The sequence below is a fragment of the Uloborus diversus genome, chromosome 1 (assembly GCF_026930045.1).
Source record: "Uloborus diversus isolate 005 chromosome 1, Udiv.v.3.1, whole genome shotgun sequence".
Classification (NCBI taxonomy): Eukaryota; Metazoa; Arthropoda; class Arachnida; order Araneae; family Uloboridae; genus Uloborus; species Uloborus diversus.
In genome coordinates, this window is record NC_072731.1 from 204,647,648 (window position 1) to 204,670,968 (window position 23,321).

General features: G+C 32.3%; 1 protein-coding gene across 3 annotated transcripts in view; it reads right to left on the reverse strand.

Annotated features, from left to right (window-relative positions):
* Positions 1 to 1,901: 1,901 nt before the first annotated feature.
* LOC129224478 (cyclin-dependent kinase 11B-like) overlaps positions 1,902 to 23,321 on the reverse strand; it is a 61,067-nt gene continuing 39,647 nt past the window's right edge. For all 3 annotated transcript variants that reach the window (XM_054858941.1, XM_054858950.1, XM_054858933.1), the window contains exons 11-17: positions 21,033 to 21,138; positions 20,275 to 20,396; positions 17,947 to 18,054; positions 13,002 to 13,118; positions 10,741 to 10,889; positions 7,748 to 7,940; positions 1,902 to 2,138 (exon numbers count right to left, since the gene is read on the reverse strand). In XM_054858941.1, coding sequence (XP_054714916.1) covers positions 2,034 to 2,138; positions 7,748 to 7,940; positions 10,741 to 10,889; positions 13,002 to 13,118; positions 17,947 to 18,054; positions 20,275 to 20,396; positions 21,033 to 21,138 — 900 coding nt within the window. In that variant the 3' untranslated portion in view covers positions 1,902 to 2,033. The remainder of the gene's footprint in view (positions 2,139 to 7,747; positions 7,941 to 10,740; positions 10,890 to 13,001; positions 13,119 to 17,946; positions 18,055 to 20,274; positions 20,397 to 21,032; positions 21,139 to 23,321) is intronic.

Consider the following 23,321-nt stretch of genomic DNA (forward strand, 5'->3'; position numbering starts at 1 on the left):
TTTTCAATTAAGAGAGCTTAATATTATATTCCCATTACTCATTAAAATAGCTGATTGTTTCACAATTAACTTAATTACTACTTTGATATTAAAATATCCTCGATTTTTAAATATTTAAACTTGTTTTCCTATTTTTCATTTCTGTGAACAAGGCATTTTTTTTATTATTTATGAGTAAAATAATTGGAACTTACCTGGGCCATTGTTTATGGTTACTTCTAGTAGGTAACACTTTCACGTAAAAATGGAAAAAACAAAAACAAAAAAAACCAAGGTTTTAAAATTAAAAAATATTTGCGTTCAAAAATTACGTTTTCTGGAGAATGACCCTTACATGTGTATCAATTTTCAAGTTTTTCAAATCCTAACCTTTTAATAAATATACTCTTTTTTATAAAAAACTGAGCTTGTATGCAGTCAGACAAAAATAAACATTGTGCCTCTAACAAACATTTGTTCACATAGTATTTATATATTTCGGCTAAAAATTTATTTTGGAAACATATTTTTCCTATTTTTAAATTTGTACAGACTTTAAAATATGCAATAATATTATTATTTATTAGCACAAAAACCTAATCACAATTGTCTAGGCTGATACAGTAAAGTATGTATTCCCAAAATGTCCAGACCAGGGTACTCTTAACAGTGGCATCCCCCACCTGGGGGATGACACTCAAAGTAAAATTGCAAGTTTTTGAAAAATATAAAGACAAAATGCACTTTTAAGACTGTAAATTTGAAAATTTTCTGGGGGAGGGGGGCGTGCATTGTCACCCAAGCTAGGTACGCCACTGCTTTTAATGAACTCAGAATCACATCTTATGCACTGAATATTAGGTGAAAAGTAAGCCAAAGTAGTTTTGATTTACATTTTTTACACACCAGCGAAATGTTCACAACATGGTACAGCTTTGCCTCAAAAAGTGTATTCAATACTTATTACCCAAGTACTTACCGTCACATTTGTTTCTCGTATTTTAGTAAATCAACAGCTAAAGGAATCAATTTTTATGTGTATGAAATCTTTAGTAATAATACAGGGGAAGAATGCCTGTATTTCACTTACTGCTAAGATAATCCAATTTCTTTTCATGAACCTTTTCATAAAATTAAGAACAAGACGTCCATACAATCTGACAGATCTAATATACAATACTAATAAAACAGAAGGAACTGTTATGCATCTCACCCTAATGTGCGATCGGCAGTGAAATCTTTGAATTAGTGTCCGTTTCTTCAATCTACTGAATTTTTCACTGTTTTCAATACAAAAAAAAGTTGTAAATTCAAAAGAATTTGTGTCAAATAAGAAGTTTTATTGATGCAGAGAACCATGATGCTGTTGGTGGTATGCAAAAATGTTAACATTTCTGTTTGAGAATATTTAAAAAATTAAGTTTCGATCTTGGCTTTGTATAGTTTCATTTGCTGCAGAGAAGGCAGAAATCTGAAGAGACGGCTCTGTGCATTAGGTCAGATCAAATTACTATACCCTTACTTTACCCTTACTTAGAGGTTGCTAGGCCTCAGGATTGATCAGAAAGGCTGAGCTCTCAGCAAGCCCCTACCCAACTGGAAAACTGTCCCTTCAGCAGTCATGAGGAATCCTGGGTTGTCAAGTTTGCACCTTAGTTGCAACTAGTTTAATTATGTAATTGTCTGTGTAAAAGTTTCAATGAAAGTAAACTGATTCGGATTTTTTGCAAACATTGGTAGTTACAAAGAAGAAGGATTTGAAAAACTCAGAATTCTAGGGCATACTTGGAGTTCAATTGCAAGGTAGTAATTTTTAGATTGCAGTTTCACATGCTTAAATCATCATCAATGAAATTAAAAGAAACTTCTTACATAAAAACTTGGACAATGTATTATTTTTAGCTTCGAAAATTTAAACAAAGTTTCTTTAAAATAAATTATTCTTTTTATTGAGAAATGAGCTTGGAAGTCAAGAGATTTGACTGTATGAGAAAACAGATGATACATGCTGTACATAAAATGTTCATTGAAAGTTACAGGCTCATTTTGTAGAATCAAAACTTCAGGCTAAAACCAGGTCCTTTTGCTGAGTGTCCCTCTTGTGCACCGGCCATGTGAAATCCTGCTGCAGCCATCAGACCTTCATCATCTGCTTCACCCTGCAATTGTACAACTAACATCATTAAAACTATTAAGCAATAAGTTACCATCAACAGGGGTGGAAAACCACAAATTCATTTTTGTATCAGTTTTGTATTAGTAAAAATGCCGATTTCGTATCAGAACGATCACTTTTGTATCAGGTGAACTCACTGTTTTGTAGCATAATCTTTAATTTTGTATGAGGTCACTACACAATTTGAAGCAAAACAAACATTTGTAGCAAAAATTACATAAATAACATTTAAAATCCAATTTGGTAGCTGAATTGTCACTTATGTGTGGGTAGAAAATAATTTTGGTGAGTGTACGATTAATTAAAGTATACTTATATCTCTTAATCTAAAACATCAAAAAGCATTATTTGTGATGAAAATTTAGATATTATTGGAATAACTAAGACCTGGGCTACTGACAGTGATACAGATCTTTTACAGATTGCTGGGTACAATCAGTTTAGGCAAGACAGATTGGGTAAGAAAGGTGGAGGGGTTTTATTTTATATCAAAGACATTTTTACTTGTAATGAAATGGTTCTCAGTGATAAACCTAATGACATTGAAATGGTTTTGGTAGAGTTGTCGAGTAATAAAGGTAGGAAGTTTTGTTATTTACAGGCCACCTAGTACAAACCCGGATCAAGAGGAAGGGATGTATTGTGATAGAGATACATGATTAGAGATATGGCTAAAAAATGTTCAGATGGGGGAATTCAACCTTCCAGGTATTGATAGGGATACTTTTTGCCTCAGCAATGGCAGGGAAGATGTTTTTTTGAAACTGATTAGAGACTGCTTTTCAGATCAAGTTGTTACCCTAAGTACAGGGCATGATGCAGTTTTAGATCTATTTTTTGTAATGACAGAAGTTCTATTCAGAGGTTGAGGATAGGGGATCATGTTGGAGACAGTGATCATAAGTCTATTAGGTTCTGGCCTAACTTTGAAATCTATAAAGGTGAAAATTTCAGATTGGCATCAATTTCAGAAATTCTGGTTTTTTAGCATTTAGGCAAAGTTTAAAGGGCGGTTTTTCTTCAAACTTGTAAAATGATGATGTTGATCTTCAGGGAAAATTAGAAAAAGCAGTTAGGGACTATTTTACTTTCAAGAGAAAGGGAGTTTCTGGGAAAATGTGGCCCATGTGGTTCGTTGGGGAGGTAAAAAATGCTCTTAATTAAAAGCAGGCAGTTTTCATCAGTTTAAAACAACTAATAGTCATGCTTAAAGGATCTTAAGCGTGATTTTAAGTACTTACTAAGGATTAAGAAAAGAGAATTCGAACAAATCACTTGCAGATAATACCGATATGGATTCTAAGCAGTTTTTGTCTTTGCTTAGTTCTGGGAAAATTTGTGTCAGTCAAGTAGGCCCACTGGTAGAAAAGGATGGTGCCATAATCCAGAAGGATGAGGATATTGCTGATAATTCTTAATAACTTTTAGTAAGTATTTATAATGGAAGCTGTATTTCATCAATTGATATAAATTAATTAATATGTAATCAATTGACTGATATTTAATTAATTGAGTCAGACAAGCTAATTTACAGCTTCACGATTTTGTGTTTTCTAGGGAGAAAGTATTATATTATTTGAAAAAAATTAAAGTATCTAAGGTTCAAGGACATGATAATATTTATCCAAAAATCTTAGTTGAGAGTGCAGACAAATTAGTAGACGCTCTTTAAAAAACTTCCACTGCTTCCTATAGCTCAGGAATAGCGTTAAAAGATTGGAAGCTGGCAAACATTAGTTAATAAGTCTTTTATCCAATGACAAAATCTTGAAAAAAAAAAAAAAAAGGGCTTCAACATTAGCAGTAAGCACCCTTTAGAAGATTGTAAAAAATTCTTAAAAAAACTGCTAAAATTGTTCCCAAAACTTTTTATTACTAATTACTGAAAAAAATTATTTATCAACATTTATATTAAAAGAGTTAACTGAATTTTTTTCAGGAAATTGATTAACACTACTTTAAGCTTCCTTCATCAGCCCATTTTCAGGAGTAACATTTCATTAGCTTAGGGGGGGGGGGGGGAAACACGAATGTGGACCCCATATAACTGTTTTGTATACCTACTAAGACATTACCTACTTGACCACATATTTGGGAATTTTATGTATTTACATGCAATATCTGTGCCACTTTTGATTAGTTTGAATTTTACCTCGTACCAAAGGATGTTTCCTTACAAACTTTAGTGCTGCCGTGTGCAGGTAAAGGGCAGTAACTGCAAATTTTAAATTTTTTTGCATTTTTGACATCTATTGTACGTTAGCTTTATTGAACAAGCTTGCTTATTTGGCTTCCGCTGAAAAAAAGGTGTGAAAGAAACGTCTAATTCCAAGATTTCCCTATGGTTAATATTGAATTCGACACACATTTTTTGAAATATCTCGAAAATTGATTTCTGCAGATACTGCCATTTACCTGCACACGGCAGAGTGGTTGCCTGGTGGTAATGTGTTAAGCGAACTACACATATTTTTATTAAAAAAGTAAATGATGCATGTATGCTGGTAGAAGTTAGGTTTCTTAAATGCATTATTTTTCAAAACATATTTAAAATTTTTTAAAAACTTTTAAAACACTTATTCTACAACTTATCATTAAACCATTAGAACTTCTTCTAATTTTACTTAAAAAATGAAATAATGATTAAAATAAGAAGTAACATGAGCCATTTTAAAGTAGCATTTGTTGAAATAACTTCCATTTTCCAAAACAATTGAGAAATTTACCGGATGTAAGATTGAAAAATTAAGAACAGCATGCATTTTTTGGCTCATTATGCACGATGTAACGAATTATTTTCCGCCTCTTCATTTATTTGACCTATTTTGGCTTTTAATGACAAAATATTGAGTGCGTAACTAATGAAATCTTTTGGGCCAAAAAAATCACATTTTTGGCGATTTGGTCTTTTTGTATCAGATATTGAAAATTTGAGCAGTTTGGTACAGATTTTCCACCCCTGTGCCAAGGCTGAGGCAGAACTACATGCAATATATCTGAAGCCTAGTTATGCCAACCAGAGACTGCAATGGGGTTGTTTCCTTCAGTCAAAAATACTACTTTTAGTCACTGAAATTGATAGATTGAGTAAAAAAAAATATGGACCCAGAAAATACTTTCATTTTCCCAACAGTTATTTTTTAATTAACTTTTTAAAACGTCCAATTTTGAAAACAAGGCGTGGTCTTGATGATGTCACAAATGATGCAATTTGGCACATCTTTCTCCACGTTTCCACGTTATGATAATCAAGAAGCAAATTAAACATTGTGCTCTACGCTTGCTATCAACCATATCGTTGCCAATATACGTGAGTAAAGATGAGAATTAAATATTTTTCTCAGCGAATGGCAACACTGAATGGCATTTCATCATTTGTGATGTCACACAACAGAAACGTAAACAATGAAAGTGCACCGATTTAAATACTTTTTAAAAAATATTAAACTTGAACAAATTATTTAAAAAATGGTCATATCCTATATTTTCAAACATGCTCTTTCAGAAAAAAATACTTTTAAAATTTTGGAAACGAACCCATTTCGTCCTTGCTATGGACTCATTAGTTTGGAATAGAGAGTAACTGAGCTGGAGGCAGATATCATCTCATTGAAGCTAAGATTGCCAATAAAACTGGTAGAAAAAATAAAATTATCACACCAGCATTGGTGCAGTTCAACTTGTCAATTGAAAGCTGCCTCCATCATGGTTCCCATCTATTTCAGACTGATGAGTCCATAACAAGGGCAAAACTGCAGTCTGGGGATAGCATAACTAAGTTGGTATATTGCATCATTAAAACTGCCAAAAAGAATACTTTTTCCTTAAAAATTGGGATAATACATTTGAAGAAATCCAAATACAAGTTTGGGAAAAGTCAATTTACTGCAAAAAAAGTCAACTAATAAAATAACTAAGGCTTTCATAGATAACATCAATAATGAAATTATTGCCCTGTGTTCCAGCCAGGATAGTACTGACTGAAGGTCACCTGAGATGTCTTATAGGTAAAAATTCTTCTCTAATAGCTAGGGACCTGGGCAATCTTATGTATATTATCCAAGTATAACCACTCAATAGTGTAAATGTACAGTTTTAGTGACAAAAGCAAAAGAATATGGAAGTTATGAGCAGGAGGTACAAAGGGAGGTTAGGGTGAGGTTATCGTGTCAGGACGTGAGGGGTATGGAAAGACAAACAGTTTTGTTGCAATAAAGCGCAGGAGGGGTGGTAGGTTCTCCCTATGCCAGGGATTGAGTTCAGGTTGCCTGGGTGAAAACGTTTTCTAACTACTAGATGACATAGGGCATCTGCTTGATAGTTATTAAATTTTACCCCATTAAAATTATGGAGTTGTACCATTAGTTAAAGATAGTCATGTTTTCACAAAATATAATATGGAAAGAAGACTGTAATTTTTAGCACCATTGGGTATCAGTTTAAATATTTGCTGTATACCATTCAACAGGCCAAAAGAATAGGCAATAAATAATTAAAGAATCTAATCTGCAATATTGCTCATAATAACAGCCCCTCTGATATTATATTTTATAAAAATATTTCTTTGTTTCTGTAACGAATGACACAATGAACTATGTTTCTTTAACAGCTCCATAATTTCAATGATGATTTTAAAAATATATTTAAAACAAGAGTAAATAAAATGTGTATGAAACTTTATTTCTTTCAACATTTGTTTTCATTTCATGCATCTATTGTTTACATTAATAAATTCTTATTTAGTTTTTTTTAGAAACTGGTATACAATTATGAATTCAGAGGATAGAAAATTATTTCCGAATTAAAAAAAATTATAGTAGGAAGCCAAGAATCCAAAGTTAAAAAATCTGAACATATTTATATGAAGAATAACTTATAATAAACTGATCGATAATTGCTAAGGAAGAAACATTTAAAAAAAATAAATAATTGCATACAATCATTAAAGGAATGAAACTAAGTATATGTACATTTGAAATGCAGTATTATATTTATCCTTAAAACTACCGATTTCACCACAAGAGAAATCGGAATGAACAAAAAGTTAATAAAATTCCAGAGAAAATTTTTTAGTCACAAAAAAAAAAAAAAAAAAAACTAAGTGATGGGAGAGATCAGTCTTTCAATAAGGAATATGTAGAACAGTATTTTATGTAAATTCAATCTTAATGTGTAAAGTTGCTATATTTTTCAAAGTTCATTCAAATTTTTAGTTTAATTATTGTAAAATAGTTCCTCACAGAGTACAACCAGTTCTGTAAATATTTTTCCTTTATGTTCAGTAAACAATAAGAGTTTATTTTTGTCAAAAAGTGAAAAAAACATATTATAGCATTATGTACTGTGTTATACAGATACAATGCAGCACATAATACATATTGTATAATATACATATCGTATTATGCATTGTATGTATAGGCGGACACCGAAGGTAGCTAATCTACCCACCCTGGTGGCTAGCGTATTTACGAATTTTAATCTGATAACAGCACACTCTATATATAAAAATAGAATAAAATTTTAGTGTCTACTTTTTTGAATGGCAGCAAGACTTCATTGCAGCCAGGAAGTTGTAACACCACTGTAACTTACCATCTGCCTAGCGTACTGTTTTCCACCAGAAGGAGGTTTAGGGCTGTGCACCTGCTTCCGGTGCATTTGCTCGCTCTTGGCTGGCCAAGTGGGAAACATGGAAGGAGCGATGGGCTTGGGTTTCTCATTAAAGAATTCATGCTTGCGTGCCTCCTCAGCAGTGATTCGTCGAGTCGGATTGTATGTCAGGAATCTGGAGACAAAAAGACGCGTGAAATGATTTCAATTATTTTAATTAATAAGAAGATATACCTAATTTTAGAAGTGTGGTTCAAGATTTAATTATTAAGTCATTGAAAGACGTGTAAAAAGATGTACTCGTGTTACAATTATCTGACACAAGGCATCAAGAAATGCTTATAGAATTGCACAGTATATCAAATTAAAGAAGGTAATGTCAACTTTCTTGTATCTGTGATCCTAAACTGTGCACAAGATTTCACGTGAAGGCAATTCAAGGAATTCCTGTAACATTCAACAAGTAATAAGCTTAACAAATAACTTGCTCTACCTAACTTTATCTTTTTCTTCTTTCAAATGTAAACAAACATGTAAAGGGGGAGAAATTTAGAGCTATGTAGCTACTGGAATTTTTTTCCTATATTTTAATTTCTTGAAGGAGTGTAAAAAAAGACAATTCATGGCAGAAATTTACATTATTTGAATACTGAATCAATGCGTTTTTATTACATATATTAGAGTTGGGCGATGCATCACCAAAAAACCGGTATATATCCAACATCGTTAAATCGGCTTAGAATTTTTCTCTAAACTGATGCATCAATACTGCTCCCATGTACTGACACTGGTCTAGGGGTGCTGCAATTTTAACCTCTAATTTTTTCACACTAATGTTGATTAGCAGTATGTCAATCCAATCGGGTTTAACAATGAAGGTGCGAAGAGTTAGACCTTCATTGCTCACAAAACATGTAAGAATTGCACGTGTTATTAGTTATAGACGGATGAAAGATATGTTGATGAACTAGCAAGTTTATCATATAGTCACTTGCCAGAGAAAAAACAATATTTAAAGAGTGAAATAGCAAAGAATGCAACATGTATTTTGGCATTACAAGAAGTGGAATTCCTAGAACAGGTGTCACATGGGTCGGTAACTTGTAGTGTCACAGACACCCTCCCCCTCAAAAAAAAAAAAAAAAAAAAACTTTATAAAAGTTTTATGTAAATATAAAATTTATATCATTTTCAGAACGAGCTCATTTCTATTTTTGTGGCATAACAAAAGTTTGGAAGAAATATATAAACTGCAAATTCATTTTATGCAAAATTCGTCCTAGATGATATATGTAACCTCCCCCTCCCCCTGCAATAGTGGGCACTCTATTTTTGTCAAATTTGTTAGATTAAATATAACTTAAGATATATTGGTGGAAATTTTCAGAATTAAAGTATTTATATTTTTTATAAACTATGAAATCCTCTTTGAGTGTCACCCAGTGCAGCCCCCTCTCCCCCCTACAGATTACAAGGAAGCTTTTTTAAATGCAAGAATATGTGAGCTTTTGAATGGAATGTATGACTATGCATCATTTACTTACACCTTTTTACATTGAAAAAACAGGCTCATCGCAATCTCAAAACTTGTCTTCAATATTTTTCAGACTTGTTCTTTTAGCACTGCTTTATAATATAATGAATTTCTTTCTGGTGCTGAAATTGGTTAACTCGTATCTGGCATGATATATAATTTTTATACTTTGTATATATTTTGTAAAACTGTTATACAAGCAAGTTAGCTTAAAAAAACCCTTACATCATGATGCATTGCTACATCGCGATGTAAGGTTGGCAATGCATCACGACGTAGAAATTCCTACATCGCCCAGCCCTAGTATATATCGTGGGGTTTCAAGTGAAACACACTAAGTCAAAAAATATGGTTTTGAGTAAACACGGATTAAGATTTTTTTGCTTTGTCTACATTGGTACTGTTATTATTTCATCAAAAAAGTTAAAGCCCTAGCATTTTCTTCAAAATCATGGAACAGTCTTGGTTTTCATAAGTTTATTTTTTATATTACACTAACGATAGATACGGTTAGGACTAATTATCATCAATTGTATGACTATGTGATTACAAAACTTTGAAATATAAAAGAAAAAAAAAAGCTAGACTCAATACATTTCGCCAGTCAAAAGAACTGATTTCTGTAATCAAAAAAAGCTAAAAAACTGAAAATAAATTATATTTGACTTAGTGGGTTTCCCTCCTAACCCCACGATATATGTATGAGCCCACGATATATGTATGAGTCAAAGACATTAAAACTCCAGGAGTCAGAGTCGGTCATTTCCCTACCGATTCCACAGCTTTGCATGTTTTGCACCTGTACTCGTGATAAAACATAACTACAATGAAACTTGCTTTTTACCAAATGTAAAATTATGGGATGATAAATAATACATAATGCAATTCTAATAGACCTTGAAGAACACAGTGTTATAAATTTTATGCTTACTGAGGCACTCTAGAGTACATAACCAATAAGTACATAAACTACTAAACCCAAATTAAAATATAAAAAAAAGAAAGAAAAAGGAATTTGGACATGTTCATTTCAAATTATGTTTTTCGCAATCATGAATTACGATAGGACCATACTTGTTGGGCTACAAATGGCTCCTATCAGTCATAGTTGCCAAAAACATATTTTGAATTCAAGACTTCAAAACTCAAATTGATGCTAGGCTTGCTAGTTCCATAAAAGTTGAAATGCAAATAAAATTGAGAAAAAAAATGAATGAATAGCTTTTTTTATAAAATCATGTAGATATACTAGTTTGTTTACAAGACTCACTTTGTAAGACGATATAACATTCAAAGACCAGAGGAATTTAGAAATAAGAAAAATCTTATGCATGAAATGAATGTATTTGTTATTTTAATGTTGGAAATTTTTAAATTTTACATAAATTGTAAATAACTTCATTAAATCATACTTGTCTCAATGATACACCACTTGACATACCTATTCAAAAGATCAAAGCCAAGATCTGTAAAATTGTGCCCAAAGCGACTCCTTAGATTGTTATAAGGGTATTCTGTGAAGGTTACTTTTTTCACCAAAGGTAATTCGCTGTATCCGGGCCATATTTTTTCACTTGGGGTACCCAGATCCTGAGAAAAATTAAGTATAAATTAGTTAAAAATAAAAAGTTTACACCAATAGCAGACTAACAACAAAGTATAAAAATAATAAATAAAAAGTATCGATTACAATAACACTTGTGGGCAAAAGCTCATTTGTTCACTCACTTAAAAGAGAGAGAGAGAATTGAATCCATTTGTTATTGATGAAGAATGATTTGGTATCGAATGGGTAATAGGACCAGCAAAGTAAAGAAAACCATGCCAAACAGATCTACTCCACGCCAAACAGAGAGAGAGAGCGAGAGCATTGGATCCATTTGTTGTTGATGAATGATTTGCTATCAAATGGGTAGTAGGACCAGCAAAATAAAGAAAACCACGCCAAACAGATCCACTCCAAAATGAAAAAATTTGTGTGTAATCTCGGAAATTTTACAGAGTACAAAGGTCTCTGTAAAATTTCCGAGATTGAAGTAAAAAAAAAAAAAGTCACTCTGAGTGGCGCACATAGCAAGGGTGACATCTGGGGGGGGGTAATTTTTGGTGGTCCCCACCCCCTACAAACGCAAAAGAAAAATAATTATATTTTTATTTAAAAACATGAAATTATTGCAATTTTCAGGAAGCAACTACATTTGCGTTAGAACGCATTTTTAAGTGGGTTAATGTACAAATAAAAAAAATAAATAAATAAATTGGTGTTTACAGTAAAATTGTATTTTAGCTTCATATTTTCCAAAAATTTGCAATTCCACTTTGGGCGTCCCCCCAGTCAGGTGACACCCGTGATCCCCCCCTCCCCCGTAGTGACGCCAATGGTCACTCTTTTGTGCAATGGCCTGAAAACCACAAGATTCTAAAATCTGCACAGTGTATGATCCAAAGCTGTGCAGGTTTTAAGAGTTAGCAAGTTTTTATGAAAATGACGTAGCAATTTTTTCAATAGTATTTTTTTATTTAATACAACAAATGTGCACATTTCTTATTCTACAAAGATAATTTACTTTTGATGATTATTGCTTCATGTATAGTGGTATCTTTTAAAATATTATGATTTATTAGTGTTCTCTAAGCATGTTATGGCTGAAGCCCGTTGTTTGTCAAGAGGTTTTGCTAAAGTATAAAGCACTCACAATTAATGTTGTATATTCTACTTTGACAAGCCATTTCAAAGTGTCTGGAAATCCTTGGTCAATGGCCAAAGTGATAATGGTAGACTAACCGGTTGGCGGAATCTGTCAATACCGGTGTTATATCACCGGTATATTAACAACAAAACTGTTTTTACATAGCCCTTATATTTACTACTTGCCTTTGTAAATATATATATATATATATATATTATACTTCCAGAGACAATGTGATCTCGGGTCTTGAACATTAGGTCTATGAACAGAAAACGACTAAGGACTACCCTTAAAAGTAGTTGAAAAATTGAGTACTCAATTTGCCTTTGTATTTAAATTTGATATGCAATGCATTTGCTCAAGATATAATAATATGTCCTTTTGAAGAATGCAAATCTAATCTTCGGCAGGCTATTACATTGTTGCAGCATATACATTCTCTGAATAATTTCTATTATAGCTTTAATATGAGAATGGAATAACACAAGATCATATTTCTATATAACACAATCTTATTTTTAACTCAGAGGTGTTACTTTAATTTGAACTGGTTTCTGAAACAATTGGGCTTTAAAAAAATATTAAAAAAACTGTTTACAGAAGTACTCATTTTAAAATACTTCATTTTCAACAAAAAGTGTAAAACAATCTGCTCTTGATTTCCTTCTTCTTACTTTGGCTAATTGTTTCAAGCCACTTCGTTGGCCAAAGCTCGAAATCAAGAAAAGACCCGACATTGGCTGGCAAGTTTACAGCAACGTAGGCCAAAACACGCATTGACAGGCCAAGTTGCAAACTGACGTGTTTCGTGCTTTGGCCGTAACACATAGAACATTTAGGATGGAATAAAAAATCTAAAAATTGAAATGTATACAAAATTAAAGTTTCAAAAACATGGAGTCATCAACTATAGAGCATACAAATCGGAGGCAAAAGAAACACGGTTTAAAACCCGGTTGCAATCCTTGCTAGTGAAAACTTTAATTTGTCTAAAACTCTAATGTGATCTTACTTTGAAAATCCTGTTCAGTTGATCAATCTCAGATTTTCCAGGGAACAGAGGTTTCATGGTGAGCAGCTCTCCAAAGATACAACCCACAGACCATAAATCGATCGGTGTTGAATATTGCTGCAACATCAAATTAAAATGAACATTCAAAATATGAAATCAAAAATGATTGTTAACAATCAGCATGCTCCAGGTTTGGATACATGACACAATGTATGCAAGAATTCGCTCTCTCCTAACCCAAATTCCCTATACATTAAAAATGTTCTTTATCCTCATATAAATAATAGCTGATGATCGAGTAACCCACATGTTTCAACAATGAAACTAGCGCCACGACATGATAATTGGATAATATGTTTTGGTAATGTTTAACATGCAGGGAAAGGCTGAACTCGATCCGGTAACTTAACTCTTTTACTGGTGAGACTGTCATTTCAGGGGAATGAAGAAACGAAAAAGCGGGTCAACTATGAATGCTATCTACTGAAGTTTAGGGTTAATCCACTGGAGTTAAGGTTAAAATGTCAACTATCAAAATATCACCAAACAGGCAGTGGCTTCGTTAAAATGTAGAAGAAGAGAAGCAATTTTCACCCGTCATACTTTGACAGGCTACTTTCTAGTTTTTCAATATTTGTTGTAATATTCAAAATAGTAATGGACTAATCACAAAATGCCCACACTGAAACAGATGAATTTTTTATTATATTTACTTGAATTTTAATGGAAGAAATGAAAGCATTTTATATTTACAGTAAGGAAAGAAAAATTGATTACTGGTAAAAACAGTATTTAATTCACTTGAAATTTTTATTACCATTTTCCAATTTAGTAACATATAGAAGGATTTTTTAATTTTTTTTTTATTTCTCTGACCTTTTAGACACTTTCTCATATTTCTGTGAGTTTTCCATCACTTTTTGTCCTATTTAAAATATCCCAGATTGTTCCCAGTTTCAGGTTTTACCTAGTGTCATAAGGGTCCTGAAAACTTAGTCTTAAGCTAAAGAGTCTCAAACATGTATAGTTGCTTCAATTGAAAATTGTCATTTATTGCATTAAAGTCAATTATTGCACTATATTTTGAAAAATTCATTTGTACACATGCATAGATATGGGAAAATTTGGTTACTATTATTTAAAAATGAATAAATTAACTCATGCCGACAAATTGAAAATTTTAATGAACAATTCAACTTCTATGTAATTAGGTTAGAATCAACTGCATAATTAAATTATATGAAAAAAAACCCCTTGAATGCTCACCTTGAATAAACGTTCAATATAAAACATTATTTTGATGCATTTCATTCTGTTTTTGATATTTTCTCACAAAATACAATTTCTCTAATAAAAAAGTTTCAGACAGTTTTCGACACAAGGGTTTTGAATAGGATGAAAAAAACTTTTTTTTCTTCCATAGCATCCGAAACCTTGCCTACCCTATTTAGTACATGGGCAATTCCACGTGACTCACGTTACCATTTGACTACAAAAGTAAATGGTATAGATATTAAAGAAATATCAAACCTGGGATGTCAGTACTTTAAATTTTAACACTACTGGATGGTATTTTAATCTGAATTTGGTACCCTGACTGACGTTACAAAAAAAGGAACTAAAGTTTTGTGTATTACTAAAAACTTAAAATCTCTCCTCTTTAAGATTAATAATATTTGAAAAAAGTATTTCATGGAATAAAAAACATTTATAAGTTATGATGTACACATAAATGTCATTTATTCTACAGTTGTGCTAATCAATATTTGAGTGCGACTCACATTACACTGTTTCGTGAGTCTAGTTACTTTTCCCACTTTAGATTTTGAGGATAAGGTTATACTGATTTCAAAACATCTTTTTTGAAAAAATATTTGCAATTTCACTTGATTTCAATGTAGTTTAATGCTTAATTGCCTATTTTAATGAGTTAATAAATTAAAAAAAACCATTTCAAGTGAAAAATTAATAAATGTTAAAATAGTTTAGAGCTAATAAAAATCACTTTTGGGAAGAAAAAAAAAATTAATTTGAATTTTGACATTTTTAATTCAAATTATGTTTTTCGCAATCACGTGTGCATATTTATGTAAGCGTGTGTGTTTGTGTCTGTGTGCAGGCATGAGTGTGTGTATGTGTATTTGTGTGTGTGTGTATGCGTGCGTGCGTGCGTGTGTGTGAAGGATATGGACGCAACCTGTAGACTGTTTTCGCTAGAGGAGCAGCATCGTGAGGCCGGTCGACGGTGGTGCTGCAGAGGGAGGCGGGGAGAAAATAAAATCATAGGATGCCAAAACAGTCAAATGAGAACAATAAGCAATGTGACTGCTCAAAAAAAAAAAAAAAAGTTATTCTGTAGGAAGAACAGTGATACAAATGTAAAGTATCACCTGGCATTTATAAAAATTTTAGTGTATGAATAAAAAAAAGTTAGAGAATAAAATATGTTTTCTTTGTTTTCATACCCTCTCCAGTATTTTTCTGTTTCTTGCAGTGTAGTGGTTTCAAATTCTACACTGATCTTGATGCAACCGGTAACTTTCACAGGTTACAATACGCTATCACATGTGTGCGAATACCAATCATTACATTTAATATTGCATAATGGTTGTAATAATTGGATACTGTTAGAAGTAATATCTTCAAAGAATTCACTTTTATCAACTGTGACTAATGTATAGCAGATTTTAAACAGCTCAAAGAAGAATAAAGAAGATGTTGAGTTTGCTTTGTCAAGTTTTTTTTATATTGTAACTACAACTTTTCTCCCTCAAACTAATCTAATTAAACCATTCTTTTCATAAAAATCTTTGATGCTTAGATTTAATTGGAATAAAGAATTTTCTTTGGGTGAGTTTCTCTGGACACAGAAACATTCTTCTCAAATCCATATTGCATTTACTGCTGAATAACTTTCTCGCAACTACAGCTTTGAGACGAGGTAAGTTGAACAAACTTTTCTTTGCTTTGGCTTGTGCCTTTCCTTGTGTACTTACGCATTTGTGCACTTGTTGAAGCGATTTTTAAGAAGTCTGAATTTTGCCACTTTTTTACTTAGAAAGTTTTTTTTCTTTATTTTCCCGTTCATCTTGAATTGATCGTTCATCTTAAATTGATCAATGCAACTTGTTTAGTTTATCAATTTTCCTTTTACTTTAACTCCTTTCTTCAGAGACAATGTTTCTGTTTGCACAATTACGATATTTTTTGGAACCTTTTCTGACATTCTGCTGTTACTGATGCCTTAGCTTAAAAACAAAAGGCAAAAATGCTCATGTGGAACACATAATGTAAATATATTAAAAATCTGAGGGCTAAAATATTGACTCTTGCAATAATTAAAACATACGAAAGAATAGATTAAATAAAATTATTCTATTTATTTAATGTCAGTAGTATGATTAATCATATATAGGCTATTCGTATAAAGGCTAACCTCCCATTAGCCGCTAAAATACCATTAGGATACATTATATACCATTAAGAAGTCAATATTATCTTGTATTGGCTGTGAGGTACATTACGAGTGACTTATGTTTCAAGATAAATATTCTTTCTTTCAAAATAGAATTTCAAACAAAATCAAATTGACCTATGATTTCTTTTTACTTTTATAAATGAATAGAAGAAAAACTAAAAGTGTTTTAAGTTACGAACTATAAAATTTATAAATATTAATAAGTTTCATTTTTTGTGACTCATGTTCCATAGAATTCAATGATTTAACAATCAACTCCTTTCAAATGCTTTAAGGAGAAATTTTAGAACATACTACAATAATTTTTTTATCAAATGAATCTGTCGGAAAAAAGTACTCAGTTGGTAGAAACAGGCTAAAACAATAAAAATATGCTTGTTCAAAATTACTTGTAGCGGAGAGAGAATTCACCAGAATGTGAGTTCATAAAACAAGTCCTCTTACGAAAAAAAAAAAAAGACGTTCACCTGAGGTTTCCAGATTCTAACGTGTAAACTTCAGTTATTACAGAGAACATACAAGAAAGTTGGGATATTTTTTCAAGATTTTTTTAAACTTCCTTTTACAAAAAAGGAAGTATTGTATTCGAGAAAAATGTTCACCCAAAAATTGGCCTTAATTTCCATTTTGCTCACCCCCAAATGAATGTTGAGTTATTTTTTCAACCCAACCACACCTAGATATGTGCCTAGGAATGTACAGACACCCGAAATATCCATTTTGATGATCCCTGAGTTAATTACAACGAGTTTTCTCGTGACGTCTGTATGTACGTATGTATGTGCGTATGTGTGTATGTATATCGCATAACTCAAGAACAGAATGTCCTAGACAGTTGAAATTTGGTACATAAACTCCAGCGGGGTCTAGTTGTGCATCTTCTTTTTTGGTTGCATTTGGATGCTCCAAAGGGAGGGGGGGGGGTCTTTTGCCAATTTTTGGAAGGGAATCATTGTTAATTTCGATGTAAACCCAAGTGGTGTTATAATTTGGCAGACACTAAGCGATATATCACCAGTCTTTTGGTCGCCAACTTGGTAACAAATTTGGCAGATTTTTTTTTTAAATTTTAAATCTGGTTTTAATTTGGCCACTGTTGGTGATATTTAGAGAGTAAACAATTGAATCATATTAAAACTGCCAATAATGAGAAAAGGACATTAAATTGGAGTAAAAGGAAGTCATGTGATGCACACATCAGCTCGTTTTACACCAAATTCCCGTGTTTTGTGGAATTACCCACATGTTTTTTTATACAGAATTAGAAAAACATCAAAAATGGTTTAGTAACTCATTTTGGATGAAATTCTTGGGAATGATACTGAACATAGCACACTTCACAAGTGTGTAAAATGAATATGATTCCATTATTCAATTTAAAGTTTTTATAATTATAACGAACTTTTGACCAAAAAGCAATATTTAAAATTCAGTTTTAAAAACAGATTTGCATGCTATAATTCTTACTTTTGTTCCAAGCAATAGCTCTGGTGCCCTGTACCACAAGGTGACAACAATAGGAGTGTAAGGTTTAAGAGGTGAGCCATATTCTCTTGCCAGTCCAAAATCCCCAACCTAAAGAAACAAAACTATTACAGAAAATATACATTTAGACATCAACAACCAAGATTCAAAAAAGTAAAAAAAAAAAAAAAAATTTGGCTTTCAATTGTAAAGGAGATGAAGTATTGGTAAGACAATACGGTTAAGAGCAAAACATTTCTTGACTTATATTCCCTCTATATGCTTTAAAACAAGCAAAACACAATCAGCAGAACAAATGGAAAATAGTACTGGGTAATTTTAAATTAACTAATAGTTTAGGAATTTTCTTGAATAGTGATGCTGAAACTACAATTTTAAACAATTAATATATAATCAGTAAGAAGAGAATGCACAGCGATTCAAAAAATTTTACTTTAATGCCAGCCTTTAAATTGACCATGTGTTAATCATGCCCTGTTGGTCAGTCTTTTGACATCATTCATTAAAATACCTTAATCATTTAGCAGTAGATAATGGCACACAGTCAATATCTGCAACCATATTTTCTATTTAAAATTTTAAGACATCACCAAAGCACAAAGAAAAGATTTACAAATACTTCACTAAAGATACATAAGTTATTCAATTTCATTACCAGATGCAATCAAGTCCAATGCCAATGAAATGTTTTTTTTTTTTTTTTTTGGGGGGGGGGGGGGCTATGTTGATAAATACCTGAACATAAATCATCCTAAGAAAACTTTAATATAGAATAACAACTACTTTTTTCTACTACAAAAGACTTTTTTATTTGAACAAACAGATTGCATAGATGAGCCATGCAAGATAATATACCTCAGGGTGAGCCAACTTCTTTATCAATAATTCTTCCCTCGAATTTATTTTATGACGGAATACTTTAAATTGTACTAAACTAAGAAGAAATTAAATTTATAAAAAAAAAATTAAAAGGTATGTACATTTCAAAAAATGTTCCAATTCCTTCAATCTACTGCTTTTGCTACTGATATTAAGGTGCCAAGTTGAGAATCTCCTGGACAAATTTTGATTATTTATGCCGATATCGCTGAGAAATAGAAGAGACGCCTACTCAAATGCTGAATGTTTTTAGCAAAGAACTACTATACAGAAAACATTAGGATTATTGCAAACTGGCCATTTTTTTAGGAGGCGAGTTGCACCCCCCCTCCCGGCTTTGAAATATTAAAGCTTTTACACATAAGTAGGTATGGTTTTAGTTGTTTCCTGATAAAATTTCCATTAAGTGTTATACCCTTTGCCCTTCCCCCCTCCCCGGAAAAGTTCAACATGACAGGCCTGATTGCAAAGTAATATTTTTAGTAGAAATCAGCAGAACTGAAAATTGCTTCATAATGTTATTTGGCGATCATGTTTATTTTAGCAGATCTATCCACCTTCAAATTAGTCTAAAAAGGTTTAAAAAAATGTAGATTTCTACAAAAAACTGGTTGACTTTAATGCAGACGATACCAACATTTTGCACATAGTTGACAAGAAATGGGTCTGAGATCAACTATTCAACCACAGTCTATCAATTGGTCACCTCTAACATAGCAAACAACATTTTTGTACTCCTGAGAGAAGTGAGAGGCTTTGTTGTACTAAAGAAATTGTAAGTATTTGTTATAACAGTATTATAATAATATTTCATTTGTTTTAATACATCATATGTGATATATCATTCTGTCTTATGTCATAAGCTGCAATTTACAAAGACGGCTTGGTTATTTGCCGTTTTTTTTGTGCTTGTCAGTCTGAAATAGTTATAGTTGAGCTGGAAGCAGATGTCCTTTCATTGAAGCCAAGATTACTACTTTCACACAAATAGGTGCTAAATCAATTTTCAACAAGAGGCTTCCTGGGTCCACGCTACGGGTTTTGAAATGCTAGCCAACAAGTTAGCCAAATTTTATTAGTGTTTACCGAATAGTAAAAGTCTTAGCCAATTTCAATGTTGATTTTTTAAATAGTTTTTAGAAAACTGCAATCAGAATACAAATTAATAATTAAAAAAATACATATTGTCAGTGCTTATATTTTAAATATGCAGCATGCACAAGTTAAATAAGCACTTAACAATGCAAAAGACATGGACCCTGGGCTTCAATGAGGGCATACCTGCTTCAGCAGGGTTAAGACTATCTTACACTGATGATCTTAGAACAAGGCAAAACTGCAGTTTTGGGATGTTGTAACCAGGCTGTTAGTGTTTGCTCGTATATTTACATCATATTGATAAAATACTAAAAAGCATGTAAGGGCACATACCTTAAGGATACCTTTATGACTCAGTAACAGATTGGATGTCTTGAGATCTCTATGAAGTATCCAATTGTCATGTAGATGTGCAACTGCACACAATAGCTGAATCATTAGTGTTTTCACTTCACCTGTAGCAGAAAGATGAAGTGAACTCAGATATAGAAAATCTTAAAGGATACTTGTAACAAAATTAAAAAAATTCTGTAAAATGATGTTAGCTTGTTAGCTCATTTTGTACTTAAAACGATGCAAGCAAAACGATTGAGGATCAATTTTACTCATAACTTTTGAAAGTTTTTTTTATCCTTTTGTTTATGAATTTTAATATGTTTTACATAATGAATTTTCTGGGATTCTATAGCAGTGGAGGGGAAAGAAGGCCCTCACACCCTTTTCCACTGGGTCCATTCTTTATTGATAGTGTAACAGAATCATGACAAAAAAAAAAAAAAAAAAGTTTTTGATGCATGCTAAGTATTTTGTTTTCAAAATTTATTGCCATCTTCCTAGGCCATTTTTTATGCAAAAGCTTGAGATACTATGCAAAAAATGTTCCACAAATGAGTAAAAATATAAAATCATCCCCCCCCCCCCAATATAATCTAATAAGTACAATATTGTTTCTAAATTAATGACTTTTTCATTTTAATTGACAATTCAGATAGGATATTTAAGTTTTTAAAGTAAAAACTAAAACGAGAAATCTGCTTTCTTTTCTTTAAATATATGAAACAAGTAATGGATCTTTTAAAAAATATACTTACCAACTAAAAATGGTTGCTTCATTGTTTCCATTAAACTTTTCAAGTCATGTTCAACATAGTCCATGACTATGTAAATTTTGTCCATGTTGCTCCCAACAACAATTTCCTATGAAGAAGAAAACCAAACTACAATTTTAAGCATACAGTTGAATCTGTCTATCTCCAATTTTACGGAAGAGATGAAAAATTCGAGATTCAGAGGTTTTGATAAATGTTAAGAAAATAAGCAATCGGAATAAAGTCAATGACTTAAAAGATTCTTTAGCATTGATATTGTTGAACAGTACACAGGACAACAAGGCTGTGATTTCAAGTTTTACTCATTTTGATGATTATATCGACTGCTAGTTTCTGCATAACTAAAAGGAAGAAAATTTTCCTTCAACATTTGTCATTCAAAATTGTTGAGAATTTAACTTTTTATTTCAAGTCAAAGTAACTTAAACATTAGAAGGGCATTAACACAAAGAAAATTTAAGTGCCTTGAAAGAAAAACTAGGGAAGCTTTTGACTGTTCAACAATGCCCACGTACACCCCTTGAAATTTTATTTAAAATCGTTTAAAATTTAACAGCTTTGATCGGGGACAGGGCCGGCTCTAGCAGTTTTGCCGCCCCGGACAAATGTAAAAAATGCCGCCCCTCCCCACGGTAAAAAATATATACATAAAAAAGTAATAAAAAAATAAGGAAACAAACTATTCAAACATTACTTTTTATTTTTGCTTAACAAATATAGTTTATTTCTTTTCCTTTTCCCTTAAAAACTTGCTTTCGCCGTTGTCTTCATATATTCGCAACTCCAATTAACTATAGGGGGCACTGCAGCCAATGTCTAATGGCGGATGAAAAAGGTAAAACAGACAAATGCCTTAACTTATAACTTGCTTTGACGCTTAGTGAATGGCAGTAACTTTTCATCGTGTTTGTGAGAAGCTTTCTCTTCTAGTCTTCTGAAATTATATTACACCATAAACTGTTTGAAGCTCGTAACTTACCCCTAAGAAAACACGTGGAATGGAATGTTTTATCTCCTTCTTTAGTATTGTTAATCACCGCAAGGTAACGTATTCGAGCTCTGGAGTTGTGAATTCATCAATTCATCCGTCCTAAATACAGACACAACTTCCTGTAGTCCGACAGTGGCACAAGCAGAAAATATTTTTAAGGGGAGGCGGGGCACGCTTAAAATTTCCCACATTCACTAAAGGGGGGTCCGAGGCTGTCCCCCAGAGAAATTTTTGAAATTGTAGGCCTAAAGCACGCAGTTTTGGACGGTCTCTCGCAGTTTAGATGGTGGAAAGTTTCAGGGGATCTTCTGAGGAAATTTTAAGAAACTGAAGTCTTAAAAACGCAACTATATAGGCGATATGTGTTGACGTTGAGTAAGAGATGGGGCTTCGGTGCTGTCTTCAATGTTTTGTTTTTTCTCCTGAAAGAAGAGTGAAATTGATCACATCTCACTCTAATTTTTTGACATTGAAAAACATTGCGAAATACAAGTCCTAAAAAGCGAAGTTTGTTAGTGATATTCAGGGACTAGGGTGAGGTTTAAAGTCTCAGCTATTTTTTTTTTTTTTTTGAAATTATAGTTTTTTTCATTTTTAGTTTCATACGGGAGCATCGTCTCATTCTATAAGAGGACTGCGAGCTAGATACCTGAACAAATTGAAATATACTTTTGACGATTTTGATGATATTAGAAGAAAGGGTTCGAGGCGCGAGGCCTTTGTTCAAAGGTTTTCCGAAATGGAAGTCTTAAAAACGCGACTGGTACATTATATTTAATAACGTAAGGGGCTTTGCAATTTTTCAAAAGTGTAGCTGCAAAAAAAAAGCAGTTATAAACGATTTTCGATGTTGTAAGAAGGCGAGGTGATTGGTAGCTCATCCCCTGGAAATGTTGAAAAATTGAATCCCTGGAAACGAGATTTCAGATGCTCTTTAATCATTTTGGCTGAGAGAGGAGGCTCCCGAAGCGTAGCATTTTAAGTATTTTCCTATTTTTGGACCGTCTAGGAAAAAGAAAAAAAAATAGGAGAGGTGGGGATGAAAGAAATATAAAGCGTGGGACGTGATTAACTGAGCAATAATCTAACTATCGAAAAATTTAACTTTAATATTCTTTTGAAAAGAAATTAAGATTTTTTAACAGCATTCCATATTTTACCAATTACTTCGTTTTCCCGAGGAGCGTTCATTTCTTCTCTTTAATAATATGGATATTTTTAAAAAAAATCAGAAGTTCAAAAACTGAACCGCTAAAAATGTATAATTATTTAAAACGTCG